Source organism: Prionailurus bengalensis, chromosome B2, assembly GCF_016509475.1.
Source record: "Prionailurus bengalensis isolate Pbe53 chromosome B2, Fcat_Pben_1.1_paternal_pri, whole genome shotgun sequence".
Lineage (NCBI taxonomy): Eukaryota > Metazoa > Chordata > Mammalia > Carnivora > Felidae > Prionailurus > Prionailurus bengalensis.
Genome location: NC_057349.1, coordinates 42770927 through 42798355, shown reverse-complemented (window position 1 = coordinate 42798355; position 27429 = coordinate 42770927). Strand labels below are relative to the sequence as shown.

At 35.1% G+C, this 27429-nt stretch overlaps 1 protein-coding gene across 1 annotated transcript in view; it reads left to right on the top strand.

Annotated features, from left to right (window-relative positions):
• SUPT3H (SPT3 homolog, SAGA and STAGA complex component) overlaps positions 1-27429 on the top strand; it is a 540189-nt gene that overhangs the window by 11354 nt on the left and 501406 nt on the right. The window contains exon 2 of the mRNA XM_043591577.1: positions 916-1016. Within this exon, the coding sequence (XP_043447512.1) occupies positions 916-1016 (101 nt within the window). The remainder of the gene's footprint in view (positions 1-915; positions 1017-27429) is intronic.

Genomic DNA, 27429 nt, shown 5'->3' with positions numbered 1-27429 from the left:
CAACTGAGCCACCCGGGTGCCCCAGTACTATTTTCTTTTATCATATGTTCAAATCTGCAAATTATTTTTATTGTAAGGAAATTATATTGCAACGTTTATATGGACATACAAAATAATAGCTAACATTTATTGAGCACTTACCGAGTAATAGTTGAGGCTTTTATCTACTTTTATTGTGATGTTATTTTCACTAATTCTTGTTTATAGGACTGCCACATGCATTAAATAAAACAGCATATATTAGGTTTGGCATCTAGTTTTCCTATTATGCATCGGCTTAATTTTATTGGGGGAAAAGTCACATTTTAAATTGATGAGTTAGTTAACCAAAAGATAAAATATCACACTACTTCTGATGTGCTGATTGACTTTATTTTTATTATTTATATTTTAGGGTTTGGTTCAAATGGGGGTTAGGTTATGCATTGGTTTTCTAATTTTGTGTTTTGCAGCTGTGCAGTTCTTTGTATTAACGCTCACTTGGAACCCGAGTACATGAATAGAAAAATCAGAGCTGTTCTGTTGTTCTGGATGGAACTGGGAGGGTGTGCTTAGAGACAACTTGGGAGCTCCCTGAAATATTGCCAGTGAACCTTAGGGCTCCCTGGAACGTATTTGGAAACCATGGAGTTCTGTTATTTTCATGACTCTTTTGTTTCCATTATTTATTGTAACATTTGTACTAAAAGGTTTATCGCTTAAGTCGGTAATTTTTGATATCATATTCGACTAAGCAGTTTTTCCTTTTTGCTATTTCATTTAATAAAGAATATTAATAGGAACAAATCAGATTTATGTAAAAATGCGAAATTTAAAATTTTCTATACTTTTGAAGTAATTTATAATTGCTTCCACTCTCCATGCATTTGTTTGTAGTTAAATACATTTTGTAAGCCTTATTTCTTTTTTATCTAGATGAATAATACTGCAGCCAGCCCAATGTCTACTGCCACTTCAAGTAGTGGAAGAAGTGCGGGGAAGTCGGTAAGCTTTGCAGCAGAATTACAGAGTATGATGTGAGTATGTCTCTGCATCACACTTCTTACTATTCAAGTTTATTCATTTGATGAAAGACAATAGAAATAACAAAATTTCTAAAACTTAACTTTGAAATGTATACTTAACGAAGTAAAAATGGAATAGTCTCTTCATGGTTTAAATAGCCATATGTAGAAGGGGCAAAATAGGTTAATAATGCTCCAGTAGTGCTGTATTTGAAAAATAAGTTCTGGTTCATCTTTATAAAAGAATCACATAAGTCTGTTTGCTCTCGTTATGATTCTCTGCTCAAATCTGTGTTATGGATTGTTTATTACTATTTTAGTTTTAGATTTAGAGGACTTTGAGGTTGATTATATTCTTGGATAGTTGAAATGTTTTCACAGAGAGGTTCTCTGTTTTTCTCAAGTATCATAATAATTCCATGAGCCTAATTTAAATTACTTTTTAGTTTTGATAATATTTGAAATCACTGTGTTGCTGAATGTTGAGAAAAAACATAGAACATCTAAAAACCACGTGTGTTCTTTTTGAGAAATTGCACATTCTTTCCTTAATGTGGAAATCATTCTTTCCTTAAGACTCTTTTTAGCTTAATTTCTTGTTTCTTGCATTGAGTGACATGGCAAATCTTGATTTGAGGGGAGGTAGCATATTTATTAGAAATGTCTGCTGCCATATATTCGTTTTAGTTTATTCTTAGTTCAGGAGACAATTACTCGCATAAGTGGGACAACACATTAGAACTCTTCTTTTCCTGTAGATACATTATTTGTGACATACTGGGCAATTTGAAAAGAATGTTTCTGTGGAAGGTTTAAGTATCTTCCTCTTGTGGGTGTATATTGGTAGCCTTCATAGAGAGTTAATGCTATTGTGTGATGATTATTGTTCAGATACGTAGGCTGTTCATATGCTCGATCAACATAACTTTAGACAGCACTGAGAACGTTTAGGTCGTAGGTTCTCAAACCTTTTGGTGTGAGGTTCCTTTTACACTCTTAGTTGTTGAAGACCTTAAGCAGCATTTGTTTATGTGGGTTTTAATCCGTTAATATTTATTGCCCAGAGTTTAAAACTGAGGAATAAAAAATTAGTATTTACTTGCAAAATAGTATACCTATTACATGTTAACATAAATAGCATATCCCCTATGAAAATAATTATATTCTTAAACCAGAAATTGATAACATATTTTGTTAGATAAGCTGAGAATAAACTTAGTATATTAATTTAAGAGTTGTATGAGGTGAACCTGGGTTTCAAATTATGGAAAATGTTAAGGGTTTTATGCTGGTATAATTTTTATATGATAAGCATTTTCATTTTAGTTTTGTAGATTTACATTAAGAATATTTTATATTGCATTCTGTTAATTATGTTTCAGAATATCAAATGTGCTTTAGAAGGTTTACAGTAAAGTGAAGAAATTCATTTTCTTGTAGAGCTGGTTCATTGATTTACTTTGTGTTTTTAAAAGCTTTTTAATTTCAAACTCATACGAGAGTCGGATAATGAACTCCATGCATCCATCATCCAATTTTAACAATAATTGTGTTTTGCTAGTCCTGCTTAACCTTTCTCCCTACTGTCTACTTTTCTTTCGTACAGTATTTTAAAGCAATTCCCAGACATCATATTTTAAAGTTGGCGGTATTTATTAAAACAATATATTTGTTGTAAATAAAAAATAAGGTCTGTAGCATAGGTCAGCACACTATGGTCATGGGCCCATGGACTGGCTGCCTGCTTTTGAAAAGAAGATTTTATTGGACCACATCCATACTCATTTGCTATCTGTCACTGCTTTCATGCTATATGACAGAGTATTTGTGACAGAGACCATGTGGCCTGTAAAGCTGAAAATATTTACTGTATGGCCCTTTACAGAAAAGGTTTACCTGGTCTATAGAAACAGCTCTCTGTAAGAAAGCTGTATTTCCTTTTGTCATTTATACTTAGGAGAGGTTCTTCTTAGTGCATTTGATAGACTGCAGGCCACTTAAGAAAACAGAAAAAAATAAAAGCTAAATTCAGCACTTTCTTATTAAATACTTTTGCAAACATCTTCTCAACTAATGTGCTTAAGCTGGATTCAGAATGCAAAAGTTATTGTTGGCTACAGCTTTGGAAGAAATGTACATTTTCCTTCTATTTCAGACCTCTTAGAGAGACCATTCCTAATAGTTACATTCATCATTTATAGTCTGAAGTTATTTTTTTCCCCTTATGAATTGCTTCATAGAACACAAAAAAAGGGCCCAAATTGGGGGAAACTTTTCAAATTTACCAATGTTTTTTATTGGTGTAAGGTTTTTAGGCTTTTGATTATATAAGAATAAGTATACATTTATTGTTGCTTATTTCACATGTGAAGTGCAGCCCTAAGTATTCATGTTTATTTTGTGTTATAGGAATTTCATTCTGTGAATCCTTACCCTCTTGTGTCCCCCCAACCCCTGCCAGTTCTGTTCAGCCTGTTTGTATTGTATTGCTGTTTTTATTTATTTTTTAAAAATGTTTATTTGTTTTTGTGAGAGGGAGTGAGTGAGCAGGGGAGGTGCAGGGAGAGTGGGAGACAGAATCTGAAGCAGGCCCCAGGCTCTAGGCTGTTAGCACAGAGCCTGACACGGGGCTTGAACCCGCGGACAGTGAGATCATGTCCTGAGCCAAAGTCAGACGCTTAACTGACTGAGCCACCCAGGTGCCCCTGTATTGCTGTTTTTTAATCTTCTGCTGTCATTTCACCGCTAATGAGCTGTTTTTCTCTTGGCTCCCTGCCCTCTAAATAAGCAACAGTATCGTGGTATCATTTCCAGGGGATAGTTGCACTGTGAAAGGTGTCTAATTGTGAAACACAAATGACATTGTCCTGATCAAATATAGAACTGGCAGCTGGTCTGTACTGTTAGCGCCTTGAGAGAATTGACCATATTTTAAGTTTGTGTTGTAAATTCTACCAGTGAAGTATTCTTTAGGAAGTGTTCTACAGATTTTAAACTAAAGGACGAGCCATCAAAGAGTTGGTGGGTTGGGGATGACAAGCAGCTTTCCCTTACCGAGTGCATATAACTCAGCACATTTGCTGTATGTTTCTTATCACAGCTCTTTGAGTAATGTGTGCTGGGAGGGCCCAAGAGGCTTTTCATTTTTAAGTTACTGAACTCAAGTAGCCTGTAAATTACAAAGTGAAATCTTTTCAATCCACATTGCAGGTATTTTAACAAACTTCTTAAGAATTTTGATTAAGAGCACTTCAAGGAGTTTTCATTGGATATTTTCTTCTTTATTTTACTCATTTATATATTTCTTGCCTTGTTATATTATACTTTGTCAGGTTTTTGACCTGGTGATGATGCCAGGTTTCACTGCTTGGTAGCATTTAGTGATTCTCATGCAACTAAATTAAAAAAAATAATGGTTTTGTGTTTACACGTTACTTACATTTTATAAGAATTCTTCCAAATGAAAGTTTCATTCATACTTAAAGTTCACAGATTGAAAAGAAATTTTTTTATTCAGGAGTGTTTTTTTATATACAATAAAATTCACTCTCTTAACTGTACAATTGTGCAAGTTTTGCATTTTTAAAAACCAACATTTATTGGCCTCCTATCTGGTGGTAGCTAAATGCCTTCAGAATAGTGCAGGAATAGAGAAGGGTTGTGGAGACACGTGACTGTCATGTGGTAGGATGTGAGCAATTAATTTCATGGTAGTACAAGGGAGGGAGTGATGACCTTCTGAGGGTAAGCTTCCTGAAGTCTGTGCTTCTGACTGCTTCCTGGAGTATCCTTTAAGTATTCTGTGAGCATCTCAAACTTAGTATGTCCCAAACTGAACTAGTACAGTAAGATTTGCTTCTTTTCCTGGGAATTTTTGGGGTATATAGCAAAATCTGTTTATTCATTGCTGCATTAGACTAGGGCAGAGTTGTCTATGTAAAATGGTATCTTTTGGCTATTATTTAACATTATAAGTTTTGAGCTGTGAGAGAATTCTGTTCCCAGTTCTATCCTCACGCTAATCTGTCTTTAAAGAGACCTGATATGTAAACATAGGAATTAGTAATAGATGTTCATTAAACTCACACAGGGTTGCTTCAAATATTGAGTTTCCCTACTGTGTTTAAGTTTTTTAGGAAATTGGAGAAAAATTCTTAAAGGTAAACAGTGCTGACATTTATTACACCTTCAGGGATGCTTTAATAATACTGATGATCATAGTGAATGCTTGTGTAGAGCATAATGTGTACCAGGCACTTCCTGAATGCTTCCATATACCATTTCGTTTCTTTCTTTCATTTTTTTTTTTTTAATGTTTATTTTTGAGAGAGAGAGACAGCATGTGAGCAGGGCAGGGACAGAGAGAGAGGGAGACACAGATCTGAAGCAGGCTCCAGGCTCTGAGCCGTCAGCACAAAGCCCAGGGCGGAGCTGGAACTCACGAACTGCGAGATCATGACCTGAGCTGAAATCGGGCGCTTAACCGACTGGGCCACCCAGGCCCACCCCCCCATCCCCCCCATTTCATTTAATCTTCACACATATTCACCATGAGGTGAATACTGTTACTCCCCTCTCACAGATTAGAGGAAGAAATGGAGACACAAAAGTTAGTAACTTGCAAAAAATTGCCATTATAATAAGTGGCAAAACCTGGTGTTTAAGCCTGGGAGTGTAACTCCATCAGAGTCTGTGCTTTGATGTATTATGCTAAACTACATTTCAGTCAATAGAACTTTGATTCTGATCTATGAAATTTAGTTTACAAATGAATGTTTATTAATTTATGTGTGAGTAGTGTACTGTGATGAAGTAATGACAAAGCTGAATTATTAGTATTAATTAGTGTTATTAGTAATGAGGTCTAATTTTTATAAGAAGTACTGGAATGTTATTTTCATATACTCATAGCATTTATTTCAGTTTCCTATACCTGACCACCAAATCGCTTTAAGCAAGGCCATGTCAGTAACAAAGAGAAAGTATAATTTTTCACTGAAATTGTATATTTATTACTTACATGCTTCTTATTGGATGCTCCTGTTTGTGATATGTCATAATTTTGGATATGGCTACGTGGTTGAATATTTAATGTAATATTTAACATAATGTGAATATTTAAATGTACCTTTTCTATTTTATCACTATTAACTAATACTTTAATTCCTGATTCCTGATAATTTAAATTACACTGAAATACGTGGATGAACTTATCCTTGTACTTTTTGTGGAATGCATCTATTTGGAATATTTTAATATATACATTGGTTTATAGATACAACAATAATGAGGATTTTCAAATTATTTGAAATGGGTCACAATCTTTCCTTTTGAAAGCGAGAAAATGCTAAAGCCGATTGAGAACGCAAAAACGCTGTGTAACTGAAAGTTGGTTATACTTCTTTTCCTTTCAGAAATAAAAATAAGGAAATGTTTAAGTTGCTACATGCAACTGAATGAAGTCCTTGCATTGAACAAGTGTGTCATCTTATAAATGGGACAAAATACAGTTTTGAATTTGTGCTGAAATACCTCTATCAGTTATCTCATGAAAAGAAAGTTAGTAGGCCTGAGTTGAGGATAGTATGTGTGTCTCTAATTAGGGAGAAAAACGTGTTGCTCACTCTTAGAAACGAATCCTTAAAATTCAGAGAAACAGTCATTTTGGTAATTTTATATTGAATATTCTTAGTAAGGTAGGGAAAAATAGGTAAAAATTCATAGATTCGTCATTCTAAAATTGCAGTGTAGTTGCAAATTACGAGACTGGAGAATGGGAATACTGGTTCTGAGCTAGTTTGATGGTGAACCAGGACCTAGCAGATACACAGTTGTGTATAGACTTCACTTGTCTTTAGTGTGAACATTCATGCATTCCACTGTGTTCCTGAGCGCTTGCCTAGACTCTGAGAGTGTCATATGCATATATATATATATATTTTTTTTTAAATGCTTATTTACTTATTTTGAGAGAGGGAGAGCTCGAGCAGGGGAGAGGCAAAGAGAGGGAGAATCCCAAGCAGGCTCCATGCTGTCGGTGTAGAGCCTGACCCAGCGCTCCATCCGATGAACCATGAGATCATGACGGGCTGAAATCTAGTCAGACACCTAACTGACACTCCCACCCAGGTGCCCCCCCAACCCTTTTTTAATGTTTATTTATTTTGAGAGAGAGAGCACGTGCGAGTTGGGGAGAGGTAGAGACAGAGAAAGAGGGGGAGAGGGAGAGCATCTAGCATATGATTTATTTACACTATTCTTTCTAAAACCTGAAAAGCTTCCAAATTTGAAGTACATTTCTCAGATAAGGGATTGTGGACTTGCATCTACTTCATAGGGTTTATTTGAAGATGAAATGAGATACCGAGTCAAAGCGCATAGTTCTTGTTCCTGGCACATAGTACATACTCTCCTGTTAGTTGTTGCCATCATCTTATAAAAAATGTTATCAGCTGGGGTGTCTGGGTGGCTCAGTTGGTTGGGTGTCTGGCTTCGGCTCAGGTCATGAGCTCGAGTTTAGTGGGTTTAAATCCCACGTTGGGCTCTGTGCTGACAGCAGAGAGCCTGGAGCCTGCTTTGTTTTCTGTGTCTCCCTCTCTCTCTGCCCCTCCCCTGCTTGCATTTGGTCTCTGTCTCTCTCTCAAAAATAAACAAACATTAAAAAAACTTAAAAAAAGGGGCGGGCGCCTGGGTGGCTCAGTGGGTTAAGCGGCCGACTTCGCTCAGGTCATGATCTCAGGTTTGTGAGTTCGTGCCCCGCGTCAGGCTCTGTGCTGACAGCTCAGAGCCTGGAGCCTGCTTTAGATTCTGTGTCTCCCGCTTTCTCTGCTCCTCCCTGCTCATACTGTGTCTCAAAAATAAACACTAAAAAAACTTAAAAACAACTCAAAAAAAACCAAAAAAATGTATCATCAACATATGATTAGGAAACTTATAAAAATGTAAGTGTAGGGGCAGATGTTTGCAGTTTTATGGGAATAATTTTTATAATCATAGAGAAAAATGATTTGTCTACATTATAGCCTGTTGTCCAGTAGAACTGTCTGCGGTGATGGAAATTTCTATTTTTGTGCTCTCCAATACGATAGCCACTAAACACATGTGCCTACTGAATACATTAAATGAGTATATTTGACAACCTAAAAGAAATATGGAAAATACAAATTATACATGGACTACTACTTTCTGGGATGCTTGCTTATATTTTTACCGAAATTGGGAAAATACATACTACATGTTATGACTTTTTTTTTTGATTTAATATTTACTTTTAAGTGCTGTTACCAGTTTTACTTTTTACTTCTTCCTCTTTTATTGTGGCTGTCATTGTCCCACAGTTCTTTAAAGATTTGGGGATATTAATTTTTGGTTACTTTGGCAGGTCAGATTTGATTGTGAAGTTTAATGTTACATTAATGTTCCGTTTTATAGAAAGTACGGATAATTAATACTGAAGTGTTAATTTCTTAAAAACGTTCCTTTGTGAATTTATATATTCTTTGTCTTGCTGAAAATCCCACGACTATAACTCTGAACGTATTGTGTTGTACTTGATTATCATGCCAATGTGCATTTAGCTAGATTTGCAGAATTACTGGTAGCTGCAAAGTTAGCATTATGTTATGAAGTATTAAGTCAAGTCATTTTTTTAACATGCCGAGATTTTGAAAACTTGTTATTTTTAAACGTACCAAATTCAAAATTAATCTTTAGGAACAGTAGTGGGTAGGGGCGCCTGGCTGGTTAAGTCGGTAGAGTGTACGACTCTTGATCTGGGAGTTGTGTGTTCAAGCCCCAGGCTGGGTGTAGAGATTACTTTAAAAACACAAACAAAAATCTTAAAAATAGTAGTAAAAATGGATTCTTTAGTACAGCAAATACATCAGAAAGTGGTTAGTAATTTTGGATAGGAAATGAAAATTTGATATCTACTATCACGTATTGATTACCTCCTAACAATAAAGTCTGTTGATACAGGATGTAAATGATTCCTAAAATGAAAAAGATATAATTTCATATAAAATAATAATAGATTTTTAATATAAGGGAATGAATCTTTTTTAGTTGATAGTTTGTTGGGTCTAAGGTTTCATGACCATTTTTAAGTTGGCTGACACACAGCTCTGATTGATTCTCTAGGTGTGAGACTGATACGTAGTTTTGCATTACATCCAAGGACATGAGAATTGATTTATTTTGTGATGTATTTTAACATGTTAACATATATATTAATACGTTTGTATATGTTTTTGATATACTAAGATACATCACAAAAATTTATATATTGGTATGAGTGTGCTACCTTTTGCAAATGTATATTTTTTGACATCACTGCATAGATATTTAGAAAATCTTAAAATATCATGTGCCTTTTTGAGAATACTATAGTCATTAGGTTTTCTGAGTGGCATAACCGTTTTTTTTTTTTCCTGGGACAGAATATAGTTTACAAACCACTGTTCTAGGGAAGAGAAGTGAGAACCAACCCTTAATCTTTGACTGCTTTCTTCCTCTTTTTTTCTCATTGATTTCTCTGTCTTGAAAGAACAATATATTTTACCATGGCTGGAACAGTGTTCGTAGCCTTTTGTGACTTTTCCCTATTCCTGTTTTACGTGGGTTAGGAATGTGTGTCTAATAGGGATAACAATGCACTGGTAATATATTTCTGCCAATTATGGGTTAAATTAAACTTTTTGGGCTGGTCTGGCAATCAGTTGATACTTATTTCTTCAACAAAAACAGCATTCTTTTTGTGTGGAAATACACTCAGTCAAACTTGGAGTACAACCCATTTCTAAGTCAAATACTGTATTTTTTTATTCTGCCTCTTCCAACCTAGAATTTGGGGTTCATAATATCCTGTATGTCTCTAATCCTTTGGAAGGATATGAACAGAGGTAATATCTGTTTTTAATATACAGTAAAACTTATCTGGAATTTGTAATATAATAAAATGTGAGTAATTTAAAGGGTAAATTAATATAAAGGACGATAATGCCACATCTGAGTGATTTACATAGCATGATACAGTGGAAAGGGTTGTAGATTTGCAGTCGCGAGATCTTGGTTCACTTCTGTGTTGGTGGGTTTTATATATTAAGAACAAAATAACCTCCCTTACCCACCCCCGCCAAAAAAAACCCTAAAACCCTAAAACCTAAACCCTAAAACCATGGAAATATTATGGGTAGGAATTATTATATCTACATTTTATTTAAAATGAAATGTCTTTTATATTTCCTTATTATAGAAGCAGTTCATGTTTTTTTCTGAAAAGAAAAGATATCAGGAGATATAGAAAGAACCTAAAGAACATTTTAAACTCACTGGGTTAAAGCACTGTTAATGCTTTGGTATTTATCTTTCTAGTTCCTTTCCAATGCATATAAAAAATAAACACCAAAAGCTCATATTGTAACTGCTATTGTATAACTTGGATTTTTACTTGTATAATACCATAAGCTCTTTCCATATTGATAAATATATTTAATGTCATTATCTTAATAGCTGCAGTGTGTATTTTTCTAATATTTCAGCATTACAGATAGAATTGTAATGAACTTTCATTATATACAGATATAGAGCTATTCCCCTCCTTTTTTCTCTTCTCCCCCACCCAGTGTTTTCTATCTCTGCACTCTGTGTGTGTGTGTGTGTGTGTGTGTGTGTGTGTGTATGCATGTGTGTATCTTTGAGCGTGTGACTGGATATTTTGTTAGGACTAATTTAAGGTTTTTGTTGACCTTCCATAAAGGCTTTAATGAAATGTAATTCTACCAGTAGTGTATATAATATATACCTTACCAATATTGAGTAATGTGACATATGTATGTTTACATTTATTTATATGTAAATCAATATATAATTGAAGTAAATTCACAATATTGTTAGTTTCAGGTGTACAACATGATTTAATAATTCTATATATTACTCAGTGCTCATCATGATAAGTGTAGACACCATCTATCACCATACATCGTTATTATAGTATTATTGGCCATAATCCCTATGATGTACTTCTCATCTCCATGAGTAATTTATTTTATAATTCGAAGTTTCTGTCTCTTAATCTGTTTATCTATTTGCCCATCGCTGAGTCCACTTCCCCTCTGGCAACCACCGGTTTCTCCTCTATATTTACGAGTCAGTTGTTTTACTTATTCATCTGTTTTGTTTTTTAGATTCCACATATATGTGAAATCATACAGTCTTTGTCGGACTTATTTCACTTAACGTAGTACCTCTGGGTCTATCCGTCTTGTTGTAAATGGCAAGACCTCATTATTTTTTATGGCTGAGTAATAATCCATTGTATATATATACCACATCTTCTTTATCCATTCACCTGTTGGACACTTGGGTTGCTTCCATACCTCAGCTATTGTGAGTAATGCTGCAGTAAACATAGGGGTGCCTGTATCTTTTCAAATTAGTGTTTTCATTTTCTTTGGGTAAATACCAAGTAGTAGAATTACGGATCATATAATATTTCTATTTTTAAGTTTTTGAAGAACCTCCATACTGTTTTCCAGTGGCTGCACCAATTTACATCCTTAGGAGCAAGGCATGAGGTTCCTTTTTCTCCATATCCTTGCCAAGACTCTCTGTTTCTTTTTGATGCAAGCCATTCTGACTGGTGTGAGGTTATCTCACTGGTTTTAATTTGCATTTCTCTGATGCTTAGTGATGTTGAACATCTTCTCATGTGTCTGTTGGCCATCTGTATGGATTCTTTGGAAAAATGTCTATTCAGGTCTTCTGCCTTTTTTTCCATCAGATTTTTGGTTTTTTGATGTGGAGTTGTGTCAGTTTTTGGTATATTTTGGATATTAATCCCTTATTGCATCTATTATTTGCAAATATCTTCTTCCATTCACTAGGTTGCCTTTTGTTCTATTGATGTTTTCCTTTGCTGTGCAAAAGCTTTTTATATATTGTTGTTGTCCTAATAGTTTGTTTTTGCCTTTTTTTCCTTTGTGGGAGGAGATGTATCTATCGATATGTTGCTAAGGCCAGTGTCTGAGAGATTACTACCCGTGTTTTCTTTTAGGAGTTTGTGGTTTTAGGTCTCACATTTAATTTTTAATTCATTTTGAATTTATTTTTGTGTATGATGTAAGAAAGTGGTCCAATTTATTTTGAATGTAGATGTCCCGTTTTCCCTGTACCATGTATTGAAAAGACTGTCTTTTCCCATTGTCTTTTCCACTCTTGCCTCTTTTGTCATAGATTAATTGACCATATAGATGTGGGTTTATCTCTGGACTCTCCATCCTGTTTCATTGGTCTATGTGTCTGTGTTTTTTGCTAGTACCATACTGTTTTGATTACTATAGCTTTGTAGTATAGTTGGAAATCTGGGCTTGTGATACCTCCAGCTTTGTTCTTTCTCAAGATTGCTTTGGGTATTTGATGTTTTTTGTGGTTTTATTTATATATGCTTACATTTATATATATTTTTATTCATATGTATTTTAAGTACATGTATTGTCATGAAAGAATTATTTCAGTTTAGTTTTTAATTGGTAATACATTCACACATTTAAAAATAGTCACAGTTATTCAGTGAAACGTTCTCCTGACATTGTTGCCTGTTTTTTACCCTTTGAGTTACAACTTCTTTCCTGTGTATTCTTCCAGTTTGTCCACATATAAACACATATGAATATGTTCTTATTTTTCCTTTTTACACATGGAGTAACATGTTACAGACATTCTTTTGTATTTATTTACAAAAAGTTTTGGGGTGCCTGGGTGGCTCAGTCAGTTAAGTGTCCAACTCTTTCTTGGTTTTGTCTCAGGTCATGATCTCGCAGTTCATGAGTTTGAGCCCTGCATCAGTCTCTGCACTGACAGCACTGAGCCTACATGGGATTCTCTCTCCCTGTCTCTCTACCCCTCCTCTGCTCTGTCTCTCAAAATAAATAAACTTATTTATTATTAAAAATATATTAAATTTTATATAATAATTTTACTATAAAATATTTAATATAAAAATAACAATTATTATTAAATAAAAATTTTTTTAAAAAAATGCATCAAGAGACCTCTGCATAGCAACATAAACAGAAGACAGAAAGAATGTGTTTAAGGTCTTCTAGTGTTTTGTAGTTGAGTTATTGTTTGATGAACTCAAGAGCCTAAATAAACACAAGGGAGCCCTTTATTATTCAAAGGAAACTGAGGCAACTTCTAAATGTGTTACTTAACTCAGAAAAGGTAATAAGATCTTCATACTGATAAACGAAAAGAAGGAACAAAAGCAATCTGTAATCCCTTACCAAGAGAGAGTCTTATACTTTGGTGTGTGTTTATGTGTCTGATATAATTTATTTCAGTTTTTAGTAATTTTTAGCTATTGCTGTGATTTTTGGGCCTCTTCCTTCTCTCCACCCCCAACTTAATATACTGTGAACGGTTTCTATGTTATTAGACAATGATTTTATTATATAGATATCTTTCATGCTATTAATCCCTTGTTATTGAACCATTTGATTATTTGCAGTTTTTCTACTTTTATTAAAAATAACGTAATAAGATCTTGATACCTATTACCTTAAAATCTTAGAAGAACTTTGGAATCTAAAAGCCTTTTTGATAGTAACTTCCTAATTTTTCTTCCAAGAAAATTGGACTGATTTATATTTCCATCAGCAGTTATGAGAATATCCCTCTCCATCTCTCTCTGATATTTAATAGTTGTGCTATTTTACAGCTTTTCTTTGACTACTGAGTTTGAAAATATTTTAGCCATTTATATTTCTTTATTTGTGGGCAATTGTTCCTATTAGCACAATTTTACTGGGTTCTTGTTTTTCCCTATTGTTTACTGAAGCTTTTAATATATTAAAGGCATTGGCCCTTTGTTGATCGTAGTATGGAAGTCTCTCCACCCTACTCCCCATCTTTTGGTTTCTTTAAGGTTTGTCTATAGTGAGTGATTTCTTTTCAATATGTAAGTTTTCATTTTTAATGTAGCTAAATCAGTCTTATACTTCTTTATTGCTTCTGCCTTTGACAGGAAGTCCTACCCTCAATTTTTGTACATATCTTCTGGTACTTATATTTCAGGTTTTTAATTTCTACAGTTTAATATTTTATCCATTATTTTGTTGTATAGTGTCAAGGAAGGTTCTAAGTTAAAACAGTTTTTAGATTGGGTTGCCAGTGGTCTAACCACCATAAATTATATAAGCCTTCCTTTTCCCTCAATTGAAATGCTACCTTTATCAGATAATAAATTACTATTTTTGAGTTTTCTGCTTTGTTCTCTTAAATTGTCTATTCCTTTGCCAGTACTACATTACTTTAGTTATTATAGCTTCTTAATATGTTTTAAAATTTGCTATTATAGTTCAGGGTCATCCGCATAACTTTTCCATTTAAAATATTTCTTGTCTCTTTTCCTATTTTTATTCTTCCAGATGAATTTTTAGGGATCATTTTATCAAGTTCCAAAACAAATTCTAAGTGCAAATTTTAAGCAGTTTCATTTTTCTTTTCTTTTTATGCTTTCTTGCTGTATACTCGGATTTCAGACATTGGTCTTTTGGTCTTTGCAGTTCATTTTACTTTTAAAGTTGATTAATGAAATAATTTTACATTTAGAACGTTTATTTGAAACAACACTGGATGGAAACTAATGAATGAGTTGGTTAACTAGTGTATGATTAGAGACTCCGAAGAACTTCTCCGTTTTCTTTAATATTTGTTTTTCTTGCTTGAATGTAGAATTGTGCTGTGCCTGCAGTATGTAAAAATCAGCCAAACTATCCCCTCAATTTTAAATCATGCAGTTATTGTCTTAATTTTGAATGGTGAACATGACAGGAAACAAAAGACTAGTTTAATTTTTTCATAGCTATGTAAAATTGTATTCCGACTAATGGAATTATTTATATATAAGGGTGTATATGCAATATAAGTTCTAGAGAGTAACTGTAGTTAATATATTTATTATGTAAATATATGAGCTAATTTAAGCCATCCATTGGATTTTATTTTGACCATATTAACGAACATATTTTATAGTAGATCTATGCACATTTATTACCGTATATAAACTGAATACTAGGTCCAATTTAATCTTTTTTAAACTGAAATTTCATTGTTAATATCATGTGTTGTAGTCTACTTGTAATGTAGTGATGCCCCAGGGCACCACAGAGCTACTTTGCTCCTATGATAAATGATCCTACTTTGCTACGCTGTTTGATTTTACATATTTTTATAGTTTTTTTTTTTTACGTTTTCTCTCTTCTTTGCAGCTACTAATTTTGTTGTTGTCAGTGTGCCCCACTTTGGCAGTGTTTCACTTCCCCCTTTTTTGAAAGCTGCTTCACCAGTCTACAAGAGACTAGCAGTCAAATTTATTAGATTTGTATTTAAAAGAAGAGTTCATAAACTCGGAAAGCCAGAGACACTCTTCTGAGAAAAATCATATGATCTTTGGTGCATAAACTTAGTATCAATTTTGAGAGCTGAGTTTACTTACTTCTTAGTTCTGGTTTTGGCTGTATTTTTAATAGCTGGAATTGTCAGATGGCAGGTCAAAGTTTATTTGTAAGTCCTATGTTTAGGCTTAGATCTTTTTTCCCAATGAAACCGTGTGAGGAATTTTAGTTAGATTGGTGGGTTAGTTCAGTACACACAACATTTTTTCTTTTACTCATAAAAAATGTCTAAAGCAATATTTTCAGCTGTGCCTAATTATTATTCAAACCATTTTGAAGCAGTAGGCAAGACCACTGGCTGAGGTAGGTGAGGATGGGAAGTCGGGAAGCCGGAGGGGAGGGTAAAGGTTTGTAATGGTAAAGGGAGTTAGGGAGTGAAAGCTTCTTAGGAATATGCTTAGTCTTGTCTAAGTTGTCATGGACTCAGCATTTACAAGGGCTCTGACAGTGAGGTGGTGTAATGTCTATAACAGTGCTTAGATGCTGGGCATGGGACTGGAAAAGAAAGATGATTAGTGATTTGAAGGCAGATGTGGCGGAAGCATATTGAAATTTAAGATGTTCTAATCACTGAGACTAGGCTGGTGGGGAAGGATGGGTAGAAAGTACGAAAGAGCTGATCAATTTGTAGAAAAACAGGAGAAAGAGAAGGGTGTGGAAACTGCAGTGAGGTATAAAAGTAAGTAGTTTGGAAGTGGTAATTAAGAGAGCTGAAGGAAGGGGCGTCCGGGTGGCTCAGCTGGTGAAGCATCTGACTTCAGTTCAGGTCATCATGATCTCGCAGCTCGTGGGTTCGAGCCCCATGTCGGAATCTGTGCTGACAGCTCAGAGCCAGGCGCCTGCTTCAGATTCTGTGTCTCCCCCTCTCTCTCTGCCCGTCCCCTGAGCACACTCTTTTTCTCTCTCTCAAAAATAAATGAACGTTAAAAAAAATTTAAAAAAAGAGAGCTGAAGGAATAGAAAATGTAACAAAATAGAAGCATCAGCTTGGACATCCCTTCCTCTAGGAAGACTTTCCTGGCCTATTCAGTCTTGTTAATTGCCCTTGTGTGTGCTGTGGCACCTTAGAGTGTACTCTTACAGAAGTCCTTATTGTTTGGCAGGAATCTTTACTTGTCTGTTTCTGTTCCCCACTGTAAGCTTCATGACTACAGAGATTGCTATAATTTGCCTATTTTTCAGTACTCTGGTACACATGAGTGCCTGGTATGTGTTAAATAGAATAAATAGGAAGTTGTGTTCATAGTGGGTAGTAACGTTTAGGAAGACCGTCCTTACGGGAGTTGCTAATGCTGAGAAGAGGTCAGAGGTCTTCAAAATAGAACAGGTAGGAAATAGGGTTATGGGTAATCTATCTCCTACTATATGTTCGATTAGGACTTCAAATTACCACTTTATTTTGGTCATCTCCTGAGTTTTTAAGGTTTCAAGCATGTGTGTATTGTGCATCAGGTATTTATTCTGTTTCCCTATTATTAACTTGGGAGCTAAAGTTTCACCCTTCCCTTTATTCTCTTACTGCATTCACTTTAGTTTATTCTTTATCTTTGCCTCATGAAAAACATTTTTAGGTATAACCCTCTTATCTATACTTACAGCATCTCTGATTTACTTGAAACCTCTACTGTGTCCTTAGAAAATTGTAAGATAACGTGTAGTGTTTGGTTTGTAGAAGGCCATTTGTGGAAGGAAGTGTTTCTCTAGTGGAGTCATACAAGTATGAATGAATTCTTTTTAGTTTTCTGTTTTTATATTGCTGTGAGATCTTTACTGTTTATAAAATGCAAATGATAAAGTCCATGTTTCAGATTTCTCATGAACTAGGTCATATATGTCAGTCATTTACATAGGAGATTGATAGGTGTTCTGTGCAAATCTCTGTATAAATGTCTATGCCTTTTAAATTAGTTTGACTTTATAGGATTATAGATAGAATTGAACTTCAGCTTATCTTTGTAGAACCACCTGTCTGCCTTCAGTCAGGAACAAAGCAGTCTGGTAGTATCAATTACTTAGACTGAATGGAAAATTTGAGAGTCTTTAGAAATTGTTTAAGGCAGTCTTTTTATTTACTGGTGAGGAGACTGAAGAGCAGAGAGAAGGAGGTGGTTTGCCCTCGAATGTGTAGTTGGTTAGTTTGGTTTCAGGGTCACATACCTGGTCTTCTGAACATCAGTTCCATTCACTTTCCCAGAGCCCCTGTGTATAAATTAGTGTTAATTTGACTATTTGTCCCATAGTCCTCATTAAACTACCAGCATGACTCAGTTCTTTGTTTTACTTTTGTATTTGAGATGATACAACAATATTGGACCCACTTTAAAGTGATGAGTGAGGTATATACTTGAACTGTGTATATTTAAAGCATAACTTCTTTATATGCCTAAATTCCTGTGATCATCTACTATAAACTGCTCTCAAAGTATAAAGACTTCATTCATGTAGAATGTCTAAATTTCCGTGATTAGAACCTGACTTTTAACTGACAAAAAGAGCTTATCCTTAAAATTTTTTGTTGCTTCCTTTAAGAGATGCAGTGACCTAATTACGACCACATTTCAGCAGCCAGATGTTATTTTTACAAATTATTCTTTGGTTTGAAGTTGTTTTTTTTTTTTTTTTTCTCTCATCAACTCCCAACATTTAGTCTAAAGCAGTGCCACCCAGTGTAGTCAGTATGTGAACTGTTTGTCATTGGTCTTTTATGAGATAACTAGCTTGAGCCAGATTGTTAACCAGTCCTCTGCTTCCCTCACTGAGATAATTTTCCTATGAAAAAAGCTGAGTTAAATGGTGTGCACAGTGATGCAGTTTGTTCACATTTTGCTGCAAACTCCTTATCTCATTGTGGACTTGTAATGAACCATTCTTAGATGATCGTCTGCTGGCAGATCACATGTGATCTAAAGGTTTATTGTGTGCAGTTGAGTTTCGTTTATTCCTTCAACAGATACCTGTGGAGTGCCTACTGTGTGTTAGACACTATTCTAGGTCTGGGATGTAACAGTGAATAAAACAAAAACCCCTCTCATCTCATGGAATTGACATTTTAGTCCTATTAGAAATACCATTACTATTTCTGATTTCTCAGAAGTTCTGTTGTTTTTGTAGTAAAGCTGTATTTTTGCAGTTCAATCTTCTGCTCCTGAACCTTTGACCTAATTGTGCATATCTTTACATGTAGTGTAAAATGTAAAACCATTTTAAATGTAATCATCTTTAATTTTTAGTTGATTCTCCTAAGCCTTCTTGGTACAGAATTAGATTGTCCCCAACTGAAAGTTATTTCTCTTTTAAATCAGAACTTCCAGACTATTAGTAGCTAAGAGTGAGGGTAATAGAACTTTTTATTCCTGATCTTCATGGAAATGCTTTTCATATTCACTCGTCAGTATGATGTTGTCTTTTGGTTTAAAGTAGTTTAAGTCACTTTGAGGAGGTAGTTTTCTATTCTTGAATTTAAAAAAAAAACGAAAGGGAGTTTAATTTTATCAAATGCTAAAAAGGTAATCTTTAATGTGATTGTATGCTTTTTTCACATTTGACCTACTGATGTGTTATGTTAACAGAGTTTCTATTATTAAGCCATGTTTACAATCTTGTGGCAGCTTATTATATTATTAATGAATTATAGCTCTAAAATAGACACTAATCTAGAACCCACTTAGAGCTCTAAAATAGAGAGTAACCCAGAACCCGCTTGACTTGCATATATCTTTACATCTAGTTCTAATACTGCTTTGAGTTGTAGTTTTGGCTCAGATCATTTTCTTTTTCTGTGACTTCTAAAACCTTGGAAAATAGTAATTGTAATTTGGAGTCACTTTCCAGTTTTACTTGAATGTTTCTGAAGCAAGGACAAAACTTCTTATTCAGAAGGAGATCTAGAATGAGCTAATTTCTAATAAAAGAATAGTAACAACGTGAATTGATTAAGCAGCATATATGGGTAGAACAGTGTGTTAAGCAATCATTCTTCGGTTGCTTGTCGTATAGTACTGACAGATGTCCTGTTTTTCAGACTTTAGAGTATTTTAGAGGTTATACTACAATATTAGAATTTTAATGATGAAATATAAAGGCTGTCAAATTAAATTGACAGAAACCAGTAAAGCAGCCTATTGCTTTTAAAGAGTAAATCTTCTAATGCATTGGTTCCCAAATTTTAGCGTGCATTAAAATTAGCTTAGATCCTTGCTAAACCATACGACTGCTGGGCTGCACCTCCAGGGATTTTGTTTCAGTAAATCTATGGTGAGCCAGTGGTTTGCAGTTCTAGTAAATTCACAGGGGAGGCTAATGCTAATAGTCTAAGGACCACAGATTGAGAGCCAGTGCACTAATGTTGCCTAACAGATAGCAGAGACCCCTGATTTATCACAGATTTAATTTAAAGCAGATGGTGCTTTAAAGAAAACTCAGCAGGTAAACTAAAAGCCGAGAAACTTAGGGGCACCTGGGTGGCTCAGTCAGTTAAGTGACTGGCTTCAGCTCAGGCCATGATGTCATGGTTCATGAGTTCGAGCCCCATGTCAGGCTCTGTGCTGATATCTCAGAGCCTGGACCCGGCTTCAGATTCTGTCTCCCTCTCTGTCTGCCCCTCCCCTGCTCACCTCTGTCTCTCTCTCTCTCTTTCTCTCTCTCTCTCTCATAAATAAGCATTAAAAAAAAAAGCCAAGAAACTTAATAACATTTTTCTTAATCCTTATGTTTAGTAGACTCATTAATGGAAGAACTGAGGGACAAATGTAGAGAATTACTGTGCTTCTATCATTGTGATTGTAAATATGTTCTTTTTTTTTTCCTCCTCATGCACTTGTCCCTGGAAGTATTAACTTCAAATTTAGATACCCCATTGGTATTACATTTACTAACATTTATAATCAAGGTCACACTGATTATATAGAGACAAGATTTTATATCAGTGAAGAGATCATAAATATAAACATTTTGGGGTGGCTGGGTAGCTCAGTCGGTTAAGGATCTGATTCTTGGCCATTTCAACTCAGGTCTTGATCTCACGGTCTGTGAGTTCGAGCCTTGCGTCAGGCTCTATGCTGACAGTATGGAGCCTGCTTGGGATTCTCTCACCTGCACCTCTCTCTCTGTCCCTCTCCTGCTTACATGCGTCCTCTCTCATTCGCTCTCTCAAAACAGATTCTCTCTCCTCATCTACCCCTTTCCCGCTCTTAAATAAATAAACTCTCTCTTAAAAACATAAATGTAAACATCTTTATTCATAAATGCATTCATTCATAATTTACTAAGCACATATGGTATGCTGTGCACGATGTATACGTTCGCAAAAGTAATCATAAATTGTGATAAGGGCTGTGAAAGAAAATGTAAAAAGTTCTATGAAATAGTGGAATGTGAAAACTTAATTTAGGGAAAGGCTATCTAAGGAAACTCATTTAACCTGAAACCTGAAGGGTTGGTAGGAATTTTGGCCACACGAAGAGTTATGGGAAGAGGAAGTACTATTACCGTCACCAAATAGGCATCGTGCACTAACATCTTTCCATATATTATTCCATTTAATAGCCCTTTAGTTGGATAACATTATTCCCAAATTGTAGATGAAGAAATGGAGGGTTAAAGAAATTCAGGAACTTTATTCTAGAGGTACCCAGCTGTTAAGCAGTGGAGCTGGAGTTTTATCAGGTCTTTCGGACTCCACAGCCAAAGTTTTAACTACCAAGTTACATTAGGGAGATTTGAGAATATTTTCTTAATTACTAAATAACATAAGTTGTACCTTCGTATTTTAGTTTTTCTCATTTTTATACCAGAACCTTGTGTTCTTTTTCTATAAATTAGACGTAAATACGCCACCTGGGGGATATACACATACACATTAGAATATACAAATGTGTATATGTGCATACATACCTGTATATTTATATTTATAGAACTTTAACTTTTTCTGATTTTAAAATGAACACATTTGAGAGATTTGGGAACCTCTAGAAGAACAAAAGAAGGAAATAATCTTATGATCCAGAGATAACCATGTTGACATTTTATTGTTTCATTATTTCAGTATTTAGGCATTTATAATTCTTTTTGAATGTTAATCCAACTGTGTATACAAAATTATTTACTGATAAATAGACATATAGTTTTCAAACGAAACATACATCTGTTTTAAGAATTCTAGTGATTTAAAAAAATTTTTTTTTACATTTATTTATTTTTGAGAGACAGAGACAGAGCATGAGCAGGGGAGGGGCAGAGGGAGAGGGAGAGGGAGACACAGAATCAGAAGCAGGCTTCAGGCTCCGAGCTGTCAGCACAGAGCCTGACACGGGGCTCGAACCCACGAACCATGAGATCCTGACCCGAGCCGAAGTCAAATGCCTGACCGACTGAGCCACCCAGGAGCCCCTCTAGTGATTTTTTAATAGTTTCATTGCATAATATATTGATTTTGGCCTTCATATAGGTAGGTGAGAAGGAAGAGGTTTCACATTTTTTATGAAGTCACATGAAAGGCCCTCTATTATAGTCTTCTTTGGGAGTCAAATTTGCTAACTCATTCTTTAACCTGTTGGTCTGATGGAGTGACGTTTTTATAAGAGATATTTATAATCTAATTTCTGTTCTGTTTTTCTCATTTTTGAGGACTATAAATAACTTTAAATGATAAGACCTCATTTTGACTTCTAGTTTACCATTCAAGAATATTTTGCTAATAGTGTCACTAATTTTTTTATGCCATTACTTTGCATTAACTGATTTTCATCTATTGCATGAAATTAGTTTTGTGAATACAGAAAAATAAGCTATTTGGATTTCAGCCTTCTATTTAAAGGACAGTCCCACAGGATTATGTTTCTTTCCTTTGAATTTTTTAGTCTCTGCCTTGTGCATACTCCTTTGCTTTTGTAGACAGACCCCAAGGATGCCAGAAGAGTTTAAAAATATGTGGAATATAAGCCTTGCCACATTTTATGTTTATTAATCAATTTTAAAAAATATTAAAGGTCAGATTTTGTTTTTATCAAACTTAACATCTTGCCTTAAATGATATATGCCTATTCCTTTTGGGTTCATTATGTGTCATAGTGATTTGTGTTGAGGTATTTCTTTTGTGCACATCTACCTCCAAGAGATTTTAAATACAATTGCAGAACTTTACATTTGTAACTTGAGAAACAAGGAAACACATTTTAAAAAGAAAATCAGAACGCCATTCCGTAACAGTTAGAGACGTAAATCAGCAAAATAAAATTCATTTTTAAAAGCATGATAATCGTTCACTATAGTTTAATTTACTATAACTCTTATTTCTAAGCTGGTGAATGTAAATTGAGTTTAGATATTAGCCAGATATCATATTATTCACATGTAAGCCTTAAAATTATGTGTGTAAATAATTCTTTCATCTTAGCTTCTTTCTCTGGTAGTACATTTTTATTGAAAATGTCTCTAGTTTTTAAATATATAAAGTACCGTTTTTTTTCTTTTCCAGCCATAAAAGTCATTTTTAAAGTATTTTTCCTTTTTCCTTGTTATAGTGTGTCTTTAGCATGTCTTTTTTCTGTACCTGTTATTAAATCTGTTTTCTTTTTATTTTTTGTTTAGACAATTTTTCATTCATTCATTTGTCCATCCAGTCATTCATTAATTCATTCAGGAAATATTTATTTAATTCCTGTTATATGGTGGCCATTTGGGTTGATGATGTGGAAAGAAAGTAAGAGAATGAGAATTCCTCTGTATCTATGCCAGCGATACTGTGAGATGCGACTCTTGTGTATCTTTTCTCATGTGGTCATCACATGAGGTAGACTTTATCATTTCCATTTTACAAATGAGGATTTAGGTTAGGCAGGCTTAAGGATTTGCATAGAGAACATAGTTTATAAGTGACAACGATGATTGGACTCCAGGAATATCTGATTTTGCAACGTTGCTTGACTTCCGAAGTGGGAGACACGTGAATCAAGTATGCTTCTTATCTTCAGAGAGTGTGTAGTTTAGTATAGTCTGTGCTTTGTGAAGATGTCTGTGGCGCTGCTCAGGAGAGGGGGTGAGCTATCTTTTCGGTCCTTCTCCCTGGCAACCAGAGGGTTTCCTTTAAACATCCATTTTACTTATTGGGCTTTCTCATAGCATTTCTTGTGAAAAATGGATTTTGTAGCTAAAAAAAGCTTCGGAGTCACTGGTCTGGGATTTTTATATGTTTACATGTATGAGAGATGGTCTCTTATGCAGATAGAAACTGAGACAGAATGATAGACGAATATGAGAGAATGATGGAGAAAAATACGTGAAAAGAGTTACAAATACACTACTGTGGGAATGTAGAATTTCAGTTTGGATGATGAAAGCTTGTGAAAATAATGCCATTTGAGTTCTGTCTTCAAGGTACGGTAATATTTGGCACTGTAGAAATTTGAGGGGAAGGTGGCAGGGAGGATTGGTAGGAAACACTGCAGGTAAGGGAAACAACATGTTCAAAGACCTAGAGGTGAGGATGAGGCATATGCGCAAACATGGGAAATATAGGCAAAACTGTTCATTGGTATCAGAATATGGAAAGCTTTGAATGCTTGACTAAAGAGTTTAGACTTTTCCATAAGTAGTGGGAAACCTTTAAAAGGTGTTTGGAAAGATAAAGGTATGATATGTGTTGATACTTATTAAGAAGGAGTGATTATAAGCTCCATGTAAGGTGGATTGGCTATGGGTAGACCTATCGTGGCAGTCCAGGTAATGGCAGTGGGAATGAAGAATAGGAAATAGAAGTGATAATGGAAGGCTGGATTGTTAGGTCCTGGGGACTGATAGAAATAGTGAATTAGTTACCAAATGGGATGCGGATGGTGCCAAGTAGCAAGTTTTGAGCGTTGAGCTTTATCATTGGTATCTTAGGTGATTCCAAAAATATATGAGTTTATTGTACTTGTTTATAATAATATAGGAAAGACAAGAAATCAAGATGAAGTCCAAAAGGAGTAGAGATATAAAATTAACCCGGGGGTAGAAATGCACGGAGATGCATAAAATAAAGGTGCTCTCTGGTTCCCGAGATGGGGCAAAAAGTGTAACTGTCAAGCCTCCTAGCAACTAGGAAGGCATAACATTGTGTACTATACTGTCTGAAAGCAAAGTAGTTTGACAGTCTTTGATATAACCATAGCAGTTAGGAGTATAATAGTGTTTGGTGATAAGGGCTGAGAGAATTTTCCTCCACGAAAGCCTGTTGGGCCCCTTGATTACGCAGTCAGCAGTATCTCTACAGTAAATATAACATTGAGCATTCTGTTGACTCTTTAACATCTTGGACTTCAAGCTTAGGAAATAGCGCTATTAAGTACATTTCATTCATTCATTCATTCATTTATTTTATTTTGTAAAGAGGCTAATGGAAAGTCTCACCTCAAGATTAGTGCTTTCAAATTGTGCTTTCTGGAGCCACAGGAGTTTCCTCACGGAACTCCTGGCTCCTGTTCTCTTATTCCCATGTTAATCGGAGCAGCTCTACATGTATTTCTCTTATGGATTGGGTTTGCTTTTTATTTATTTTTTTTAAATATTTTTGTTAAAATTTTTTTTAATGTTTTTGTTTTTTTTTTGAAGGAAAGAGAGAGAGAGAGAGACAAAGCATGAGCGGGGGAGGGGCAGAGAGAGAGGGAGACACAGAATCCGAAGCAGGCTCCAAGATCTAAGCTGGCAGCACAGAGCCTGATGCGGGGCTTGAACTCACGAACTGTGAGATCATGACCTGAGCCGAAGTTGGCCGCTTAAATGACTGAGCCACCCAGGTGCCCCTGGGTTTGTATTTTAAAACTTGGTGTTTGAGCAGTGTTCCATAGCGTACAAAGGTTTGAAACCATTGACTTATAGCAGCGGTCTCCAAAACAGAATTCAGGGAACTTAAATTCAAATTTAAGCCTTAAAATTTCAATTTTCATGAAGAATTTTTAAGGTACATAATATACTAGAAAAGTAACAGATTTATGTAATTTATAAGCAAATGACAGTTGTGGTCATTACAGTGTATTTTACTGATGAGGTACGTTAAAAGGTGAACTGAGCTAGAGGAATGAAAAGGAGATAATGTTGTAAGATAATTGGAGATCTTTGGAGATAATATTTTTATTTATTTATTTATTTAATATGAAACTTATTGTCAAATTGATTTCCGTACAACACCCAGTGCTCATCCCAACAGGTGCCCTCCTCAATGCCCATCACCCACCTTCCCCTCCCTCCCACCTGCCATCAACCCTCAGTTAATAGCAGCACTTTCAACAAGAGCCAAATTGGGGAAAGAGCCTAAATGTCCATCAACTGATGAATGGATAAAGAAATTGTGGTTTATATACACAGTAGAATACTACTTGGCAATGAGAAAGAATGAAATCTGGCCTTTTGTAGCAACGTGGATGGAACTGGAGAGTGTTATGCTAAGTGAAATAAGGCATACAGAGAAAGATACCGTATGTTTTCACTCTTATGTGGAGATAATATTTTAATGGATGTTATTATTCCACAAAGTTTAGCCTTCAAAAGGCTTGGTTTGCTGAAGATTTTAGTTTCATTCTCTGATATAAACCTGGCCAGGTTATATTTTATGTTTCCATAAAGGCACAAGCATGTTCTTTCAGTCAAGTGAATGGAAGTTTGAACTTTGTTTTTGTAGTACTTAATTATTATAACTTATGTGGATATACTTGTGATTTTTCTTAGTGTTCTTGACATGGTTCTCTCCTTTCAATGTCTAAATATCCATGTGAGGCAGGGCAGGTAGGTGGATAATTTTTCTCTTATTTCACAGATGAGGAAAGTGAAGCATAGAGAGGTGAAGTTATTTTTCATAAAGCCAGGCAGGAAAGTAAAAGGGCTCTAGAACAAAGTTCTTCCACTTCTCTCTGCCTTTTTCATGACCTTTTGTGCCTTTTAATCACTTCCCTGTAAGTGCCTTCTGAAAAGCTGGATCTAGGGCTGCAGAAGCAAAGACCCAAAGTAAAAGATGCCAAGGGCTCAGTAGAAATAAGCGTAGTGAGATGAAAGTCGGAGGAACAAATTGACTTTTGAATGAAAATATTAAACACTCAGGCATCAGTTGGCAAAAAAATCCTCTTCACAAATTCCCATCAGTTGGTTGGTTGTCAGTGGCTCCCTCAAGACCTGAGTTGAGAAGGATTATGGTTCTACAGAGTCTCTGGGAAAAAAATGCCTTCAAGTTCACTCTGAGCGACCTTATGCCGATTACCGGAAATAATCTTCTATCAAGAATGTAATAAATATGGCAGAATCATAGAATTTGGAAAAGTCTTAACATTATGTAGTTCAGTACTGGGAAGCAAAGCTCAGACAAACAGTGTTTTGTCTTTTTATATCATTGTAACTGTGCAGCTAGATCGGAGTTCTCTCGACTTGAAGCTCTGTCCTTTAAAAGTCCAATGTGGTAATACCAGAAAAAATCGGGGGGAGGTGGGAAGCTTGGAGAAAACCCAGAAAATTAAATGTAAAAAAGTCAAGAGGAATGATTTATTAAGACTTCTGTGACTAGAACTAATCTTTCTTTTTTTTTCTTCTTCCCATGTAAGCAGGGATTTATTAAACAAGCAACAAACCATTAAACATTAGAAATTATGAGGTTAACAACCTTAAAATGAAAAAATCCCGTTTATCAAATTCCATCTTTTTTTTTTTTGACACTCAAGAAAGGAGCTTTGATTTTTGTTTGATAAGGCAACACATCCCTCTCAGAATAATTAATGAGGTCTTGATCAATGCACATTCATGTGGTACACGGAGAGAACAAGGGAAAAATAAGACAGTGCTCATCGCTGGAAATTGGAGTAGTGATTTGGGGATTGAACATTCTTCCTAGGATCAATCTTTCTTTTATGTTTTCTGATTTCCTGGCTATCCTACTTTTTCTTTTTAAATTTGTTTCCTGTATAGGGTACCTATTGGAAACTTAGGTGGTCTGAGCAAGTAGATACTAG